Source organism: Octopus bimaculoides, chromosome 2 (assembly GCF_046866305.1).
Source record: "Octopus bimaculoides isolate indiv1 chromosome 2, ASM4686630v1, whole genome shotgun sequence".
Taxonomy (NCBI): Eukaryota; Metazoa; Mollusca; class Cephalopoda; order Octopoda; family Octopodidae; genus Octopus; species Octopus bimaculoides.
In genome coordinates this window covers 85,635,308-85,654,786 of record NC_142929.1, presented here as the reverse complement: position 1 = coordinate 85,654,786, position 19,479 = coordinate 85,635,308, and the positions used below count along the sequence as shown (strand labels likewise).

General features: G+C 37.2%; 1 protein-coding gene and 1 pseudogene across 1 annotated transcript in view; both read right to left on the bottom strand.

The window, feature by feature from the left end:
- The window catches only part of LOC106873771 (oxaloacetate decarboxylase, mitochondrial), an 84,436-nt gene extending 71,558 nt beyond the window's left edge, over positions 1 to 12,878 (bottom strand). The window contains exons 1-2 of the mRNA XM_014921270.3: positions 12,842 to 12,878; positions 2,014 to 2,370 (exon numbers count right to left, since the gene is read on the bottom strand). Of these exons, the coding sequence (XP_014776756.1) occupies positions 2,014 to 2,069 (56 nt within the window). The 5' untranslated portion in view covers positions 2,070 to 2,370; positions 12,842 to 12,878. The remainder of the gene's footprint in view (positions 1 to 2,013; positions 2,371 to 12,841) is intronic.
- LOC149137139 (uncharacterized) lies at positions 3,297 to 4,260 on the bottom strand (annotated as a pseudogene).
- Positions 12,879 to 19,479: the final 6,601 nt, after the last annotated feature.

The following is a 19,479-nucleotide window of genomic DNA, read 5'->3' as shown; positions in this document are numbered from 1 at the left end:
CCACAGGGTGTGCGTATTCTTTACCTTCGCCCATTCTGTGGCATCCTTTTATCACAATAAATTTGTTTAGTTCATCGAAATTAAGTTGTACCAAAAATTAATTAAATTGAATTATTGTATACTCAATTTTAACAAAACAATTGTGTACAAAATACTAATGTCATTTATTACGTCACAATTCAATCTATGAATGATAATTTTTATAAATTTACAAATAATCAATCAAAAATAATTTAGAAATAATTTGTTTAATTTGCATAATAGTGTATCATAATGCGAATTATCTTTACTTATAACTATTTCGGTTTCGTATTTTCGCTGTGTAGTAAAAAGTTTCGAAGCAGATATGTTTTGAAATACACTGGAGTTGTTTAGTGAAAATTTTCGGTAATTTTTCAGATTAACACCCGCACGATTTTCACTAGGGTGTTAGGGTCAGGGTTAGGGTTTTAGGGTTAGTGTTAGGGTTAGTGTTTAAGGTTAGGGTTAGGTAATCATGTGGGTGTTAATCTGTAAAATTACCAAATTTTCTATTGGCGCTAAAATACAAGTTTAGACGAAGTCAAATTCGACCAAAAATTGTTTCTGACGCTTCTGGAAACCCAGGTTTTCTGATATTTTCCAGTGACTTTTAGGCTGCCTCATGTCTTGTAGTGTTGAATTATTGTCACGCTCATGAAAAAGACATTGCAGTGTCTATTTTTCTCTATCATGACCTTAAATAATTTATCTAAATTCTGTCTGGAGTAGTTTGAGGAATTAGTTAAGAAATTCAATACTTGTCATCCATCTCAACAAGTAAACTCTTAGAAGAAAACGAATTAGAAAAAGCCTTTTATCATATGCCTTCTAAAAAAAAAAGTAAACTATGGGAGAGCACTCCTGTTTTATTTATCATACTGTTTAAACAATTGAATTTGAATTTAATAAAGTAAATAAATATTGAATAATACTTTACGAGTCAGATTTACATAATTTCTTGAGTATTGGTTAGAAAACCTGCGAGTTACTCACGAATAACCATAACCTTAAAAACAAATAAACGAAGAACCACCCAACCAGGTAAAAAAGGTTAAAGCTGTTATATAGATTCGACTTCATCATAAATCCAGTTTTTTTATTTTTTATTATTATGGTAATTTGCAAGCAGTGTTTTTTATATACTTTGGTATGAAGAGTATTACAATGAATTTACTTATTCGAAATTAAGGATCATATCTTGTACGTTTTCAAATTTTTATATTAAAATCTCGATTTAATAATTATTGTGACATAATTCACACGAGTCTCTTTTCGTTTTAAGATACCGCAAAATGCACAACATATAGCGATTCCAATATTTTTGAGCAACAATGCTAGTCCCATACTTTTTAAGGTTTATTATGACAATCTGTAAGCCTTTTGAACGTGCGCATTTTTCAATTCTCGTATATTTATTGCTAAGTGTCTCCCCTTTGTTTGTACATCCATTTTTAAGACTGCATCTAGCATTTCTTCTAAGCATTTAGTAGAAAAAAATTTGAATCTAGCATTTAGCTGGGAAAAATAGTGTACCGTGAGCACGTGTAGTCTTATCAACTGTAAACACTCCGGTATATGTGTGTGCGTGCTTGATCTATTTGACGTATCGAAGTGGAAGAGGAAGCTAATGGGTGTGTTGTGCGAACGTGTTCTGTTTCTTGGTATTTGTGTGGAGGAAGCAAATGGGTGTACGAGTGTATGCCTAAACAAATAAAGAAGATATAATTTTAAACAAATGTTGTGCCAATGCCCGACCTGCACCACATGTATAATTTACATTTATCGCCCGTCTAATTAAGCATTAAAATCTGGTTATACCTACACAAGTGGGCATAACTACTGAGTTGTACCCCCCACCCCGACACAAGTGTACTTGCTTGTTTGACATACCTACATAAAATTGTACTTTGCCAAACGGAAAGAAAAGCTAAAGTATGCGATTACCACTATTTTGAATAAACATATTAGTGCGTTAATTTTATTCCACTTTACCTGTAGTTCCGACCGATTGCAAGAACTTTCCTACAAATTTCAAGATACCGCGACATGTCAGCTACTTAAACTGTGACGTCCTTCAAACTTCGAAGATTCATGTACCTGTTTGGTTATGAATAAATCGTTTCATTCTTAATGTTACTTTTTCATTTAAAATATTAATGCTAACCGAGAGTTTTAGAAGTTGTTTTTTCGATATGGGGGTCAGTTCTCGTCACAAACGGTCGGTTTTCGAGGGAACTTTCTAGTTTTAGCTCATTCAGCATTCGCGGAAGAATTGTTTTTCATTCACTGTGCTTCGGCCTCATTGTTTTGCTTAGGGCAGTGGTTCTTGATTTCTTCCTTCATGAAGTACTGGAAATCAAAAAAAATAAAAGAAATATTCTAACAGCTTAGATTTTTTAAAATACTGGGGCGATCTTACGGTACGAGTCCTAAATATCGGCCTTTTCCGTAAAAAGTGTCTTCGGCGATCTTTACTAAAGATCGGCCTTTTCCGTAAAAAGTGTTGGAGAGAAACAGGGAAACGACGTCATAAAAGCGAAAGAGATACAGAGAGCGCGATTTCTTTTGAAGGGTTTACAGTTAGGATTAGGGTTAGGGAATTCCGTCCCTAACCGTAACCGTAACCCTAAAACTCTAACCGTGACACTAAAACCCTAACCCTAACACCGTAGTGAAAATCGTGCGGGTGTTATGGAAAAGGCCGATCTTTGGTAAAGATCGCCGAAGACACTTTTTACGGAAAAGGCCGATATTTAGGATTCATAGCGTAAGATCGCCAACACGGCGCACATATTTTGAAAAAAAAAAATTTCTGAAAAAAAATGTCAAAAAGTTTTGGAAAGTTTTTTCAGAATCATAATCTCCGTATTTTTCTGCATATTTTGAAAAAAAAAATTCTGAAAAAATTTAGAAATGAAGAAATTGGGTGGGGGTGGGGGATTTCAAAATGCCACTTTTTACCAATTTTTTTTGGAGATTCGTTTTCTCCGTAGCTAAAAACAGGGAGTTGTGTAGAAAAAAAATTAAACAAAAGACGGATGTTGGGGGGGAGTACAAAAAGAAGTCTTGCCATTATAAAAATATATCGAAAACTATTGCTTATCTTATTTTATTAATCATACTTGTTAAATTTCTTGCAACCACTCGAAGTTTTTCAAATTTTCACCAGATTATTTTTTAGCTAATCGAAGCCTCGATTGGGTACTACTTAAGAAGAGTGAAACCGTCGCCCCCAGCCCCCACCCCTGGCTAGTCAGTGGACGGGTGCACCTGTGCTAGTCAGTAGACGGATGCATGCACATGCGCAACTCAATGGCACCCGCGATAAAAAAACCTCCACGGGTATAAATATGTGTAAACTGTAAATCGGGGGAGGGGTGGATTTTATGTACTCCCATCATACTCTTGAATCTGCATTTTGTATTTTTCCAGTAACATTCAACTGAGTTGGTATGCACAAAGTTAATACCGTGGTTCAACATCAGTTTTAGTTATTCCATTGTATCCACTCCAACAATCAGAATGGATAGTTGTTCCTGGTTTTATATATTTTCTGATAAGGGCGGGCTGAGTTTCAGAGGAACACTCATTCACAAACACTAAAAATCTTATTTTGTCTTCTCTGTTCCATCCTCTAAAAACCCACCTCTCCTGTGGTATTCTGCCTCTATTATATTTCCTTTTGCACATCAAAGATTCATCTATTTCAGCAATGTGCCCAACTTCTCCAGTTTGGTAGGGATTACATACAAGATGGTGACTTGCTATATCTCTCATGTATTGACACCACTGTATCACTGTTGCTTCTGAAAGACTTGCCATATCAGATGAGTTATTTATGGAGATTTTTCTGGACCATAAATAAGTCAGAAAAATAGTCATAGAATCTCAACTTAGAATTTTTGAGAAATGAAGATTTTTCAACAGTGACTTTTTCAGTTTTATGTGTGGAGCATCAACAAATCTTTCCTTCCTTATATTTTATCAGACTCACTTCTTTATTTTGGTATTTGGTATTGATGAGCATTTTGGTATTAAATAATTCAACACTTTCTTCTCCTTTAGAAATAAATATGCAGTATGAAAGAACTGGTAACCATTATTGCTATTGTATGAAATGTAGTGTTGATGACGATGGTATGCTTTCTCCACCACCAAAACTTGCAAAACAAATTGTGGAGGAGTTGTCTCTTCCTCACTTTTGATGAATGAAGAGGACCTCTGTAAATAATACTCCATTTGATGTTGGGAAAGTCATTTGAATGGTCACAAGGTCATCAGATGAATCAGAACAGGGAGATGGAGGTGCAGCCCACCCCAACCTTTGGGCTGGCTGACTGGTGAGTGAGGCTACAACTCTCACCCTGCTCCTAGCATGTAATGAGACTGATGAGACTGGCTTTGTCCTACACACCCTCAAAACTTTGTCATGGGGAGTAGAATCAGACTATTACAGGTACACAATCCTTTATCTGGAAATCTAAAATCCAGAAAGCCCCCAAAACCGAGCTTTTTTGTGAAGGATGGAGCACATCATAACAGAGGTTGTTTGGTGCACAAACAGCTGACTACTGTGAACCACCTCATTCAGACCTGAGGTAGCAATGCTTGACAGGTCAGCCACCACTTATCACCAAGCGTCAATTGTGGCTCAACACTTGTAGAGAGAAGATGTCCATTTGCTGTTTGCTGTCTTTGTGTTGTTTCTTGTGACTTGTATATAATTTACCCTGAAAATGTCAAAAAGAACTGCCGGTACCTCAACGGATAACAGTGAGAAAAAGAAAAGGAAACATTTATTGTTATCAATAACGTAGAAAGTGGAGTTACGACAGAAACTTGAGAATATGGTGTTGGAATTAGCACAGTTTATGACTTAAAGAAACAGAAAGACAAATTACTGAAGTTCTATAGTGAGAGTGATGATCAAAAACTAATGAAAAATAGGAAAACACTACATAGGGCGAAAAATGAAGATCTTGATTGTGTGGTGATAGAATGGATTCGACAACAAAGAAGGGAACATATACCACTGAATGGTTTGTTGGTTGTGAAACAAGCTAGAATATATCATAGAGAGTTGAACATTGAAGGAGAGTATCAATATTCAGATGGTTGGCTGCAAAAATTTAAGAAGCATCATGGTGTAAAATATCTGAAAATTTGTGGTGAAAAAGCTTTTGCTGATTACAAAGCTGCAGAAAGTTACATCACCAATTTGCCAAGATCGTATTTGATGGAAACCTTTCCCCTTAACAAATTTACAATGCTGATGAAATAGTTTCATACTGGTGTTATGTTCCAAGAAAAACCCTAACAATGGCAGATGAGACAGCACCAATAGGTTTTAAGGATGCTTTGAAAAGGTTAACTATTCTTGGATATGTTAATGGGGCAGGCACACACAAGGTGAAGTTGGCAGTCATTGGAAAAAGCCAACGTCCAAGATGTCTGAATAGCCTAGCTAATTTACATGTCCATTATTACACAAACAAAAAAGCATGGGTAACCTGAGAAATATTTTCTGACTGGTTCAATAATCACTTTGTACCAGTGGCACAAGCTCATTGCAGGCAAGCTAGACAGGAAGAAAACTAAAATTCTATTGTTCCTGGACAACTGCTCCACACCACCACCCCTGCCAAAGTTCTTGTGAAAAGTGATGTTTTTGGCATTTACTTGCCTCCCAACGTGACATCTTTTTTACAGCCTTATGACCAAAGAATTTTATGCACCATGAAGAACAACTATAAAAATAACTTTATGAGCTGTGTGCTTGATGCAGTCAACAAAGGAGTAAGAATGCAAGACTATCTGAAAGATTTCACTGTTAAGGATGCCGTTTACTCAGTCATGAATGCTTGGAATAAAGTTGATAGATCAACAGTAACAAATGCCTGGCACAGAATGTGGCCAGTAATGATGTTTGATGAAAACGATCCTATAGACGAGTTCAGAGGATTTCGTGTCATTAATGAGAAGATGATATCAAAACTCATAACTTACACTAAAAGTTTATCATGCAGAAGTGTAAGTGATGTAGAAGAAGCAGACATTGAAGAAATGCTAAACAATGACAATGATGCACTTGTTGTGTATTCCTTGAGTAATGGGGAAATTGTTGAAATGGTGTTAAATACAAATTAGAATGAAAAAATTCCTATAGACAATATAGTGAAAATTTGTGATCAGTTGATAGCTGGCCTTTAGCAATGTGCATTTATAAGTGAGCAACAGATTATGGGAGTTTACTCAAAGAGACATTGCTTAGAGAGAAACCTATGCTAATGAGACAGATGACACCTGAAGAAGTCTTTAAAAATGCCCTCTCTTATAATGCTACTTCATCACTTGAGAATCCCATTCCAAGTCCACCATCAAAGATTTGCCTGCAACCTGATGACAACATTGGTGACACTGACAGACCCTGTTCTACAATTTAACTACAGCTACATATTTACATGTGTCACACTGAATCTCTCTGATAACTATGCTAAGGGTACACATGTCTGTGGAGTGCTCAACCACTTGCACGTTAATCTCACAAGCAAGCTGTTCCATTGATTGTATCAGTTGGGACCCGCGTTGTCGTAACTGACGGAAAGCTCCGTTTTATTTTGCTCACTAGTTCATTTGCCACTATATTATTCTACAACTATTTATTTTCCCCACTGATTCTGAGTATGTATACATGTGTTTTGTTACAGTAGTAGGACATCTGTTTTGATGTCTAGTTTACAATCTGGGGCAGCTGGCTTTTATTCTGAAATCTGGAAAAATCTGAATTTCAGAACATAGCTGCCCCCAAAGGTTCCGGACAAGGGATTATGTACCTGTATTATGATATATGAAACAATTCATTTCCTGGATTCTTAGCCATAACCCAATCCCTAAGTCTAGATTTTTCTGTAAGCTTTTTTCTATTGTTCTTGGCATTTGAACTTGGAAATTTATGAGAGTCAGCTTTTATACTTAGATAAGTTCTATTCTTTAACTGAGCATCATAGGTTAAATTCTGTCCAACACTGATAAACACATTCATTTTATTTTGTTTGCCAATCCTACTTCCAGCTTTCAAACATGTATAAATATAGAGCCCAAACAGAATTTTCTGTCTTTCATTTGGCACCTCTACCAAAGGTACATGTTGTTTCTTCCACCCGGCACTTACATCTGGCACAGATAGTATCAAAAATACGCTAGCCTTATCATTACTATCATTCCCTTACCACTGTACAACAGCCAACTAGTAACTGCTGCCTCTGTTTACTGTTCCTAATGATGAATTGTAATGGATAAATAAAATTTGTAAGAAATAACTTTTTTCTTTCTGGTTGTTCATTTGATATATCACACTAGCCTTCAAAGTTTTAAATAATCTACTATCAATACTAATAACCACTGCATCCTTACATCTATCAGTAACATATACTTGTTTGACGAGGAAAGAGCATGTCCATGTCTCGTGTGTAAATTTTCTCTATGTTCTTTTTTTGTCCTGCTGTTTAATTTTTGAATATTATTATTATTTAATGTAATGCCATGCACCCACCTTGTTCTTACTCATATTGCCCCCACCCACCCATCCCATACAACAGGTAATAGTTGTAGCACACTGAGCAAAAGACTTAGTGGCATTTCACCCATCCTTACCTTCTGAGTTCAAATTTCGTTGAGGTCAACTTTGCATTTCATCCTTCCGGGGTCGATAAAATAAGTACCTGTTGAGCACTGCAGTTGATATAATTGACTTAGACCCTCCCCTTAAACTGTGGGCCTTGTACCAAAATTTGAAACCAATATTTGATATGAGTTCTCTTTCTTCTCATTTCTCTCTCTCTCTTTCCTTCCCTCTCATACACTTTCCTTTTTCCTGTCCATCTATCTCTTCTCTCACCACCTCACCTATCTGTTGCTTTTTCTGTCTACCCTTTTCACTTTACAATTTGCCCTCCTTCTCTCTTGTTCTGTGCACCCCTCCTTCACTGCCTTTCTTTCTCTCTATCTCTTTTATCTCCTGTTTGTCTTTCTTTCTATCTACCCTCCTTTCTCCCTTTACTTTGCTTCTATCTCTACCTCAGCCTTTTCTCTGTATTTCACCACTTGTTTTCTCTCTCTCTTTTCTCCTCTTGATATCATGTGACCATCCCATTCTCCTTTCAACTGTCTTTTTTTGCTTGACTGTTGATGTATTCGGTCATACTTCTCTTCCTCGCTTTCTTCTTTATTTCCAACCCAATGATTAGGAGTCATACCCAATGACTGGTGTAGCAGCACCATAGTCAACTGCTACAAAGGTAAAGGTAACGCTTTAGATACAAATAATTACAGAGATATCAAGTTGTTAGATCAGTTAATGCAAGTCACGGAGAGGGTCATAACCCAACTAATTAGGGAGAAAGTCAGTTTAGATGAGATGCAGTTTTGGTTTGTACCAGGAAAAAACACCTCTGATACTATATTTCTGGTAAGACAGCTTCAGGAGAAATACCTAGCCAAGGATAAACCTCTGTACCTGGCTTTCGTTGACATGGAGAAAGCCTTTGACAGGGTCCCCCATCCCTTATCTGGTGGTCAATGAGGAAACTAGGAATAGAAGAATGGTTAGTGAGAGCTGTGCGAGCCATGTACAGAGATGCTGTCAGTAAGGTGAAGGTTGACAATGAGTACAGTGAAGAATTCTGGGTAGAGGTAGGGGTCCATCAAGGTTCTGTCCTCAGCCCTCTCCTATTTATCATAGTCCTCCAGGCAATAACACAGGAATTGCTGGGAGCTCCTCTTTGCTGATGACCTTGTGCTAATTGCTGAGTCACTATCAGTACTAGAGGAAAAGTTTCAGGTGTGGAAGTAAGGACTAGAATCGAAGGGCCTTAGAGTCAACCTAGCTAAAACCAAAGTACTAATAAGTAGGAAGGTAGACAAAGCACAAACCCCTTCATGTAGATGGCCCTGCTTTATCTGTAGAAAAGGCGTAGGTATAAACTCTATAAGATGTACCCAGTGCAAGCTATGGACACACAACTGGTGCAGCAATATCAAAGGAAGATTAACTGGGAAGTTAGTTTTTGTATGTGGCAGATGTTCAGGATCAATAACCACTGAAAATATGCAGAAAACAACTTCTGCCACATTCCAGGGAGAAAAACTAGAAGTAGTTGATAGCTTCCGCTATCTAGGTGACCAAGTTAGTAGTGGGGGAAGGTGCACTGAAAGTGTAGCTGCTAGAATAAGAATAGCCTGGGCAAAGTTCAGAGAGCTCTTACCTCTGCTGGTGACAAAGGGTCTCTCACTCAGAGTAAAAGGCAGACTGTATGACGCGTGTGTACGAACAGCCATGCTACATGGCAGTGAAACATGGGCTGTGACTGCTGAGAACATGCATAAGCTCGCAAGGAATGAAGCCAGTATGCTCTGATGGATGTGTAATGTCAGAGTGCATACTCGACTGAGTGTAAGTACCTTGAGAGAAAAGTTGGACCTAAGAAGCATCAGTTGTGGTGTGCAAGAGAGACAATTGCACTGGTATGGTCATGTGGCGAGAATGGATGAGGATAGCTGTGTGAAAAAGTGCCACACCCTAGCGGTTGAGTGTACCTGTGGAAGAGGTAGACCCAGGAAGATCTAGGATGAGGTGGTGAAGCACGACCTTTGAACATTAGGCCTCACCGACGCAATGACTTCTGACTGAGACCTTTGGAAATATGCTGCGTGTGAGAAGACCCGGCAAGCCAAGTGAGACTGTAATCCAAGGCCTCTGCCAGGGGTGTAGCCAGCCCACTTGCGAAGACCTGTTGAGGCAAGTGAAATCGAAATCAAACTAAATTCAACGACTGGCACCCATGCCAACGTCTCCTTCATTGGACACAACTCGGCTTGCAAAGACCTGTTGGGGCAAGTGAAAGCGAAATTGTGATGGCACCTGTACCAGAGGAGTGCTAAGAGTACCGTCCAAGCGTGATCGTTGCCAGAGCAGCTGTCTGGCTTCTGCGCCAGTAGCACGTAAATAGAACCATTTGAGTGTGATAGTTACCAGCATCACCTTCCTAGCACTTGTACCAGTGGCATGTTAGAAAATCTTTTGTGCAAGGTCGTTGTCAGTGCCGCTGGCACATAAAAAACAGCCTTTTGAGTGTGGCCGTTGCCAGTACCACCTGACTGACCTTCGTGCCAGTGGCACATAAAAGCACCCACTACATTCTCGGAGTAGTTGGCGTTAGGAAGGGCATCTAGCTATAGAAACTCTGCCAAATCAGATTGGAGCCATCTGGTTCACCAGTCCTCAGTCAAATCGTCCAACCCATGCTAGCATGGAAAGCAGACGTTAAACGATGATGATGATGATGATTATTGGGTTCACTATCCTCTATGCTCACTCATTATTCCCAGCAACGTTTTGCTGTTAACGCCACCGAAAAGGACAAAATTATTGTTAAAGGTGTGAAATTGTGATGGTTTTTAAATGATAACTGGTGAAGAAAGATTATGTCCATGTCTTAAGTGTAAATTTTCCTTTGTCATTCTTTTGTTCAATTTTTCAATATATGTATGTATGTATGTATGCATGTATCTATCTATCTAGCTAGCTAGCTATTTATCTATCTCTCTGTCTGTATGTATGTATGTATGTGTGTGTGTGTGTGTGTGTGTGTTTGTGTGTGACTGTGTGGTAAGAAGCTTGCTTCCCAACTACATGATTCTGGGTTCAGTTCCACTGCATGGTGCCTTGGGTAAGTGTTTTCTGCTATAGCCCCAAGTCAAACAAAGCCTTGTGAGTGGATTTGGTAGACAGAAACTGAAACAAGCTTGTCGCATATTTATATATGTATATGCCTCTGTGTGTGTATGTGTGTGTGTGTGTGTGTGTGTGTGTGTGTGTGTGTGTGTCTTTGTGTCTGTATTTGTTCCCCCCCATCACCACTTCACAATTAGTATTGGTGTATCTATGTCCCTTAACTTAGCAGTTCAGCAAAAGAGACTGATAGAATAAGTACTAGAGTACTAGGCTTAAAAAATAAGTCCTGGGGTCGATTTTTTGGCTAAAACCCCTCAAGGTGGTACTCCAGCATAGCCGCAGTCAAATGCCTGAAACAAGTAAAAAAATAAAACTATATATATATATATATATATATATATATATATATACCAGAGTAAGCACATAAATGTGCAACAAGGTGGAAAAAAGAGTACTCAAATACCAGAGGTAGAGTAATATGCTTTATTTAAAAGCAGCAGAAATATAACAAAAGACTGTTACTCGGAGTTTCACGTTCCCATTCATCGGACAGTTTTGTTAGAAATGGGAAAGAAATGACGATGCAATCAAAACTAATATAAAATTTAAAACACATGGATCTGTTTCATTGGTCGTTTCAAATAACAGTCTTGGGTGTGCAATGAACAAAGCAAATGAATTTAATATAGATTCATCTTATTTTTAAAAAATCGAAGTAAACCTTAAATTGAAAAATAGGTTCAAAATACATATTGTAAATAATTAATTATATTCGAATTAACACATTAAAATTAAATAAAATATACACTGCATTAAAGATAAAAATATTGATGTCTATATATATATATATGTTGTAGATAGTCTAGTATGCGTATATACTGTTGTAATTTTATTTTTTAAATTTTTAATGCAGCATATTGGAGGGACAAACACTGACACAAGCACACACACACACACACACACACACACACACACACACACACACACACACACATATATATATATATATATATATATATATATATATATATATATATATATATATATATATATACACATATACATATATACAATGGGCTTCTTTCAGTTTCCATCTACCAAATCCAATCACAAGGCTTTAGTTGGCCCGAGGCTATAGTAGAAGACATTTGCCCAAGGTGCCATGCAGTGGGACTGAACCCAGATCCATGTGGTTGGTGAGCAAGCTACTTACCACACAACCACTCCTGCGAAAATTTGGAGTTAAAAAAATTCAATAAACTTCAGAAGTCAAAATTATAGGCAATTTCTTAGAACATGAATTTATAAAAATATTTCCAGACAGTTAAGCTTTTAATATTGCTTTCTTTTAGTACTTTTGTGGGTATCCTATGGGACAACCTAGATGAGATGAGATTTAGTACTTTTAGAGAGAGGATAGATCAGGCAGAGGAGGAGCTAAGCAGATTAGAACAGTATTCAAGTATGCAAGTATTCAACCACAAAATGCCAAGTGACAAGTAATACATCTGTTTGGAGGATTCCATGCCCTGACCTATCATGGAAAAATTGGGAGTGGGGGTGGGGTATGTAATTTTTGAATCCATCGAAAAGCTGTCACTGGATATATATGCCTTTAAGGTGGTCAGCGCTGCATCTAACATGACTCATTGTATGGTTGATAGTCAAATGAATGGAGGTGTAATGGAGATAGTGTACGTAAATGGGTACATTCTCAAAATGGACTGCAATGGGAGACGGCAACAGGGAAGTGAACTGCTGAAATGTTGCAGAAGGTGAAGGGTTGACATTGGATTGCTGGTGTGACTGTAGAATAAGAAACATAAAGTGAGCCTATGCGGTCACATGAGAATATGTAGTGATGAATTACTTGAAAAAATAAGGCATAATGGCTTACTGCATGGTATGAATATAGTATCTCTGTATTTTTGTATACAGTGTAAATTAACTAAATATAAGCAAATGAACGAAATAGAAGCACATGTATGGAACTGCTAATTTAACAGCAAATGCCACAATAATTAGTACAGAGAGACAAAGAATTATATAAATTTCTTGATGTAAGGGTAAATATGTAATTGTAAATACCTTGCAACCTTTCAACTGCTGCGATAATTACCAACTGGTAATGGAACAGTAAATGTGTATTTTTTTTATATACACTTTGGAACTTGCCACCTCATTGTTTTTATCAAGAGTTTCACCTCTAATACTCACATACATACATTCAGACACGTCAGTCGTCACATGTGTATATGTATATCTAGATGTGTGTGTGTGTGTGTTTAATAACATATATAACATGGAAACACACACACTCACAGACACATACACATTCATACACTCACAGACAGATGTACACTCATATACAAAATGTGATGTTATCATTGTTGTTGTTGTGGTATAAAATATTCCTAATATACACTCACATATATATATACTAAGATAGCCACACGGAGACATACATTCAGTCGTTATATATGTATATGTATGTGTAGATGTATGTATGTTTAATAACATACCTATGAGACATATACACACTCATACACTTACACACATACACTCACAGACAGATACACAGTCATATGCAAAATGTGATGTCATTGTTGTCGTGGTATAAGATGTCCTGTTGACAATAGAAAGATTATCTCTATGAAATGTTATAGTGCTTTAATCGAAATGAAAATAAAATTTCATATTGACACTGACCAGCCCTCACATACATGTAGTAAGACAGCCACACACAGCCATACATTCATGCATGTCAACCGTCACATAGATATATATGTATGTCTAGACATGTGTGTGTGTTTAATAACATACCATTACATATGTATATGTATGTGTAGATGTGTGTGTGTGTTTAATAACATACCTAACATGAAACTAGAAAAGCACTTGGAGAGCACAGACCTCCGCCAAGCAGCTCATTTCCACCCATATACACGCATGCTGAAAATCGCCAAATTTCCCAAACCAATGCCAGCAAAAACATAACCTCCTTGGCGGGGTTAAAAAAAATAACACAATCATATGATTTAAAAAAAAAAAACTTTAAAAACAGGAATCATCTGAAGCAGTTATAATACATCAATGACAACAGCAAACTAGTTTCACCATACAACTAAAAAGAAACAATTACCTGAAGCTTGAGTGATAACACACAATGCAAGTAAAATTACTAATAGGGAAACGAAAATAAACTTTGGAAACAGCAACGCCACCATAGGTTACGCTGAAACAATGAACGTGTTTTCAAGGGAGATAATCAAAGAATGTAACGTAATACTTCATGTAAAGTAAATATAACAAATGAAAAATCCTTCAAGAATCCATAAAAATTCCCGGATCACTACTAAAATTTCCTTGTGTCATTACCAACTTTTCCTGCAAGTTTCATTAAATACCGTTTACATCTTTTTGAGTTATTTTGCACAGAGACGGACAAACCAACGATCCTGAAAGGGATCCTTATATATAGCCAAGGGAAATAACCCATTCATGTTCGTAAATTATTTCATATAAATCAAATTGAGTATACTTATTTCTTAGTTGTGTGAACTATTTGAGTTTTTTTTTGCCATTTATCCAGTACAATGCTTAAACAAGTAAATAGTATTTTCCTAAACAATAGATCCACTTGTTTCAGTTAGCGATTTATTCACGAATATACCAACACTAGCACCGCTGAGGGTGATATTCTCTGTGAACACACAAAAGCTTTTTTCAGAGTTATTTACTTTGAATTGTTATTATCTCATAGCTGATTAGCCTGTTATTACATAACAATCTTCACAGTTTTAGTATTATACCTTATTAGTATTTCCTCCTAAGTTCTATATACTCTAGGAATGTATTAAAGCTACTTTTGGGACTACTTTATTTGAATTCTTACTATCTGGTAATTAATATCATGTTATTACATAACTGACTTCACAATTTGAGTATTCATAACTTATGGGGAATTCCTAAAGACAAGATCCTGTGCAAGACAGTTCAGTATTCTCAATAAAGGTACAAAAACCGTTTTCAGGGCTACATACTTTGTATTGTTGTTACTGGATTAGCGAAACAATTATGAGAATAGAACCAAGAGATAAGCCCCACTTTCCCGGGAATTACCGGGTATGTCAGCTAGTATATATATATATGTGTATATATATATATATATATATATATATATATATATACACACACACACACACATACACACATATATGCATATATACGCATACATATATGTGCACACACACACACACACTTACACCACACATTTTTTCATCTCTCTCTTTTCTTGTTACCTTTCTCCTATGGTTACACTTTAGAATATATATATATATATATATATATATATATAATTGAGAAAATTGGAGTCAACAAGAAGGGGTAGAATTGAACATTTATTTTTTAATCAATACAATTGTTTTGAGGCAGCGTAATTCTCCAGGTGTGCAGGTACTTGATTATGCAACTGGTTCCCTGCATTATGAGAATATACCATAATTATATATATACATATACATATATATATATATATATATATATATATATATATATATATATATATATAGTTATGGTATATATATATATATATATATATATATATATATATATATATATATATAGTTATGGTATAAATAACTAAACATACTTTCATATACTTAGTTTGTTGGAATATCTCAACTGATCTACATGTAACTTCCTTAATGTCCTTTCACTCTGATGATATTTCACTCAAAATTTTCAAAAGGCAAACTTATTTTATTACATATGTTTTGTAATTTGCAATGAATGTTAATTGAAACAATTGCAGGCCATGTTAATTAATAAATTAATTCATATCCTTTAAATCTTTCCATTTTCTTACTTAATTTGATATTTATAATATATTTATTTAAGAGATATCTCTTAACACTATAATATATTAAACCAGTGAAACTTGGATGGAACCATTCCTATAAGAGGCTTTTATATCCTCATAATGACATATATATGTATATATGTATGTATGTTAGGTCATGTATGAGGCTCTCATAAGTGCTACTGGTAACATGTAATCCAGTACAACCTGTTGCATGGTCGGGTTGCCGGCGACTAAACTGGCACCCCCACCAGGCTACCCTGGTGAGGAGGGTTGCTAGAAACCCAGCAGGATTAAAAACAAGACCTGTTGAAAGCTCGGATGGACCTAGTGCAGGCTCAACAACTATCTAGCAATAGCACGGGTACGCAGAAATTCCGGGATGGTGTCTGGCGTGCTGAAAGACCACTGGGAGTGAGGCGCCCCTCAGCTTTTGTTGAAGCATGTCTCTAGAAGGTCACTCTGATATAAAACCAAATATGCAGGGAATGGCATTGGACATTTTGGAGATCTTTGGTTTGTGCTAGAGATCACGGCGCTCCCACATCCCTGAGCCTGCAACTTATATTGGCACCAGACATCTTGCTTCAGCTTGTCTCTGGATAATGTCAATAAAGTGGAGAGGGTCTATAAGGTGTTGTACAAGCCTCATTGGACCTAAAACTCACCACAGGCATTGCTGACCTCTGCTCGACATGTGTGGGTTTTTTTCCCTATATATATTTATCTTATTTTTAGTGTATAACTAGCTGTATAGCCCAGTGCTGCTCGGATTAAGCTAGGATTATTATTTGATTAAGTGCTTTATTTTAAACCAAAATAAGTAACATCGACATCAGATTTGAGCGAAATCCGTTGAAATTGGTTTGGCTGAAAATGGTTTGCTGGCAATTTGATTGGGAAATCCCATAAAGAATCAGTTTATTGGTTAATTTCACTCATTGACTCTTTTTTTAAATGTTGCATTAGAGATCTGCATAGGAGAAGGTTGATCTGAAGGTTTGCATTGGGGATCTGGATTGGAGTAACTTAGGAAAGCTTACCAACAACCTTAACCAAAAAATAAGGGGCCTCTCCCTTCTAGGTTAACTCTAACCCTAACCCTAACTCTGACCCTAAAACCGTAACCCTAACCCTAATCTTAATCCTAACCGTAACACCCTAGTGGAAATCGTGCGGGTGTTAATCTGAAAAATTACCAAACCGTTTTTGTGGTCCGAAAAACGGGTTGGGGTGGGTTGGGGTGACTGACAAATTGTTACATACATTTTTGTTTCATAGTTGTGAAATATAAACAAAACTGTTTCGCTCCCAAAGTAGTATATGTGCGTATGTGTGAGAGTGAGAGGGGGGAGAAAGATGAACGATTTAAAATAAATAAATGATTTAAAATAAATATATTTTAATTGTTATGTGAGAAAGTATATATAATCTTATTATAGAATATAGTGTCTTTCAAAAACATCTTACAATTGAAACTATATCTCATGTTTAAGAAAAAAAATGCATTTTACTCTGTCTTCCTTAGCTACATTTTCTTTCGTAATACACTGTCTCCCCCTTCCACTTGTTCGTTCCTTTTTTTTTTGTTTTTGTTAGACACTGTCTTGGTGAGAGAATTTTTTTTCCTTAGCCGCTTTGTCTCCCTCTTCCACTTTTTCATTTTTTTTTTTAGACGCTTGGCAAACACTGTTTCTCCCGTTGTCACAAACATACTATTTCTTTCTTTCTTTCTCTTTCTTTCTCTCTCTCTTTCTTTCTTTCTCCCTCTCTTTCTTTCTTTCTTTCTCTCTCTTCTTGCTCTCTCTCTCCTTCACGCGCGTACGCACATATTTGACTTCGCCATGTCAAACTTCAAAATTGGTAAAAGTTTATCGATTTTTACAGCTATACGCGGGTGCCTCTGAGAGAAAAAGTTGACAGAAACACAGATAGGGTCATGAACAATGTCCTCCTAAAATTGGAGCGACATGCTTGCTAATTTGTGGACGTGCATAAGCTACATTCACGTACACACACACACACACACACATCCTCTCTTTTATAGATATAGATTATCTTATTTTTAGTATATATTTTCTTCATTTTTAGTATATATTTATATATATTTTTTATTCGGAAGTCCTGCGGCGATGGGAAGGTGGCGAAGCATGCAGACTTGATGGGTTGGAAGCATGTAGTCAGCGACCTGCACGTAGGCGGCCCATGCTAGATATAAAGTCGTCTCTTTGTTGCCCAAGACAGCGGTAGGATTCGGTTGCTGCATGGGTGTCTTAGCAGCTCCATTTGGAGAGGGCACTGCTCACCCGGAGACCGGGGAGGTTCTAGAAAAGGTGAACCAAAAATTGCCTGTCGTTCCATATCTGGTCAGTTTAGCGCGACTGACGGATATCCACCCTGTGATCGAAAAACAAAGAGTCTTTTATTTATAAAATCTGGACGGAACTTAAACATTTCATGTTGGAATGTGCACACTCTGTTGCACAACAAGAGTGATTGTAGGCCTGAAAGACGCATTGCACTTGTTGCTCGTGAGCTGAACCATTATAAAATTGATATAGCTGCACTCTCAGAGACTCGTATAGAAGGTGATGGTCAGCTTGAGGAAGTAGGGGGTGGATACACCTTTTTTTGGAAAGGAAGGCAGAAGGAGGAGCGCAGAGAGGCTGGTGTTGGTTTTGCAGTCTGATCTGATATCCTTAAGAAGCTGGAAGAGCTCCCTGTTCCTATAAATGAATGTATAATGACACTACAGTTGCACTTGAAAGGTAAGCGGTTTGCTACTCTAATAAGTGCCTATGCACCTACTTTGACTAGCTGTGATGAAGATAAAACAATGTTTTATACCCATCTGAGAGCCATACTTAGAAAAATCCCCAATTCTGATAAAGTCATTCTACTGGGGGATTTTAATGCCAGAGTTGGAACAGACTGGCAAACATGGAACTCTCTAGGACATTTTGGAGTAGGGAAAATGAATAGCAATGGTCTCATGCTACTGAAGCTTTGCGAAGAACATGGACTTTACATTGCAAGCACTCATTTTATGCACAAAGGTGATCACACAACAACATGGATGCATCCAAGGTCCAAAGTTTGGCACTTGCTGGATTATATCATCATCCGCAAGCGCGACATTTATGACATTTGTAACATCAAGTCCTTCCATGGATCGGAATGCTGGACAGACCACAGTCTAGTGTGAGCAAAGTTCCGAATGGTAATTAGAGTAAAAGAGAGAAGAGGACCAGTCAGAATCCCTCGCCGTCTAAATGTCCACAAGGTATATGATGTTGTGGTTAGGAAAGAACTTCAGACTCACTTGTCCAGCATTGAAACTGCTGCAGCATGGGAGGATTTTCGAGACCACGTTCTACAATGTGCAGCCAAAACTCTGGGATATGTTACTGCCAGACACAGAGACAGGTTTGACGAGAATGATGCTGAAGTTCAGCGACTATTGGTGGTAAAGTGCCATGCTCACAGTGTATTGCTACACAGAGAACTGTCTACTGTGCAGCGAAGTCTATAACAGTGTAAAATCACTACTGCAGCAATCTCTCAGGAAGATGCAGAACGCTTAGTGGGAGGATCTTGCTCGTGATGTTCAGGTTGCTGCTCATGCAAATGACAGTAAGAAGCTTTACCATCTTATAAAGCAAGCTTATGGACCTAAGAGCTCCACATCAGCTCGTCTGCTTTCCAAGGAGTCTTCCACCCTGTTTACTAAATCAACAGAAATCACAGGTCGCTGGATCAAACTTCTCTGAACTCCTAAACCATGAGTCAGTTGTGGATGAAACAGTGATTGATACTATGCAACAAAGACCTATCATTGGCTCCTTAGATTCTTCGCCCTCAATAG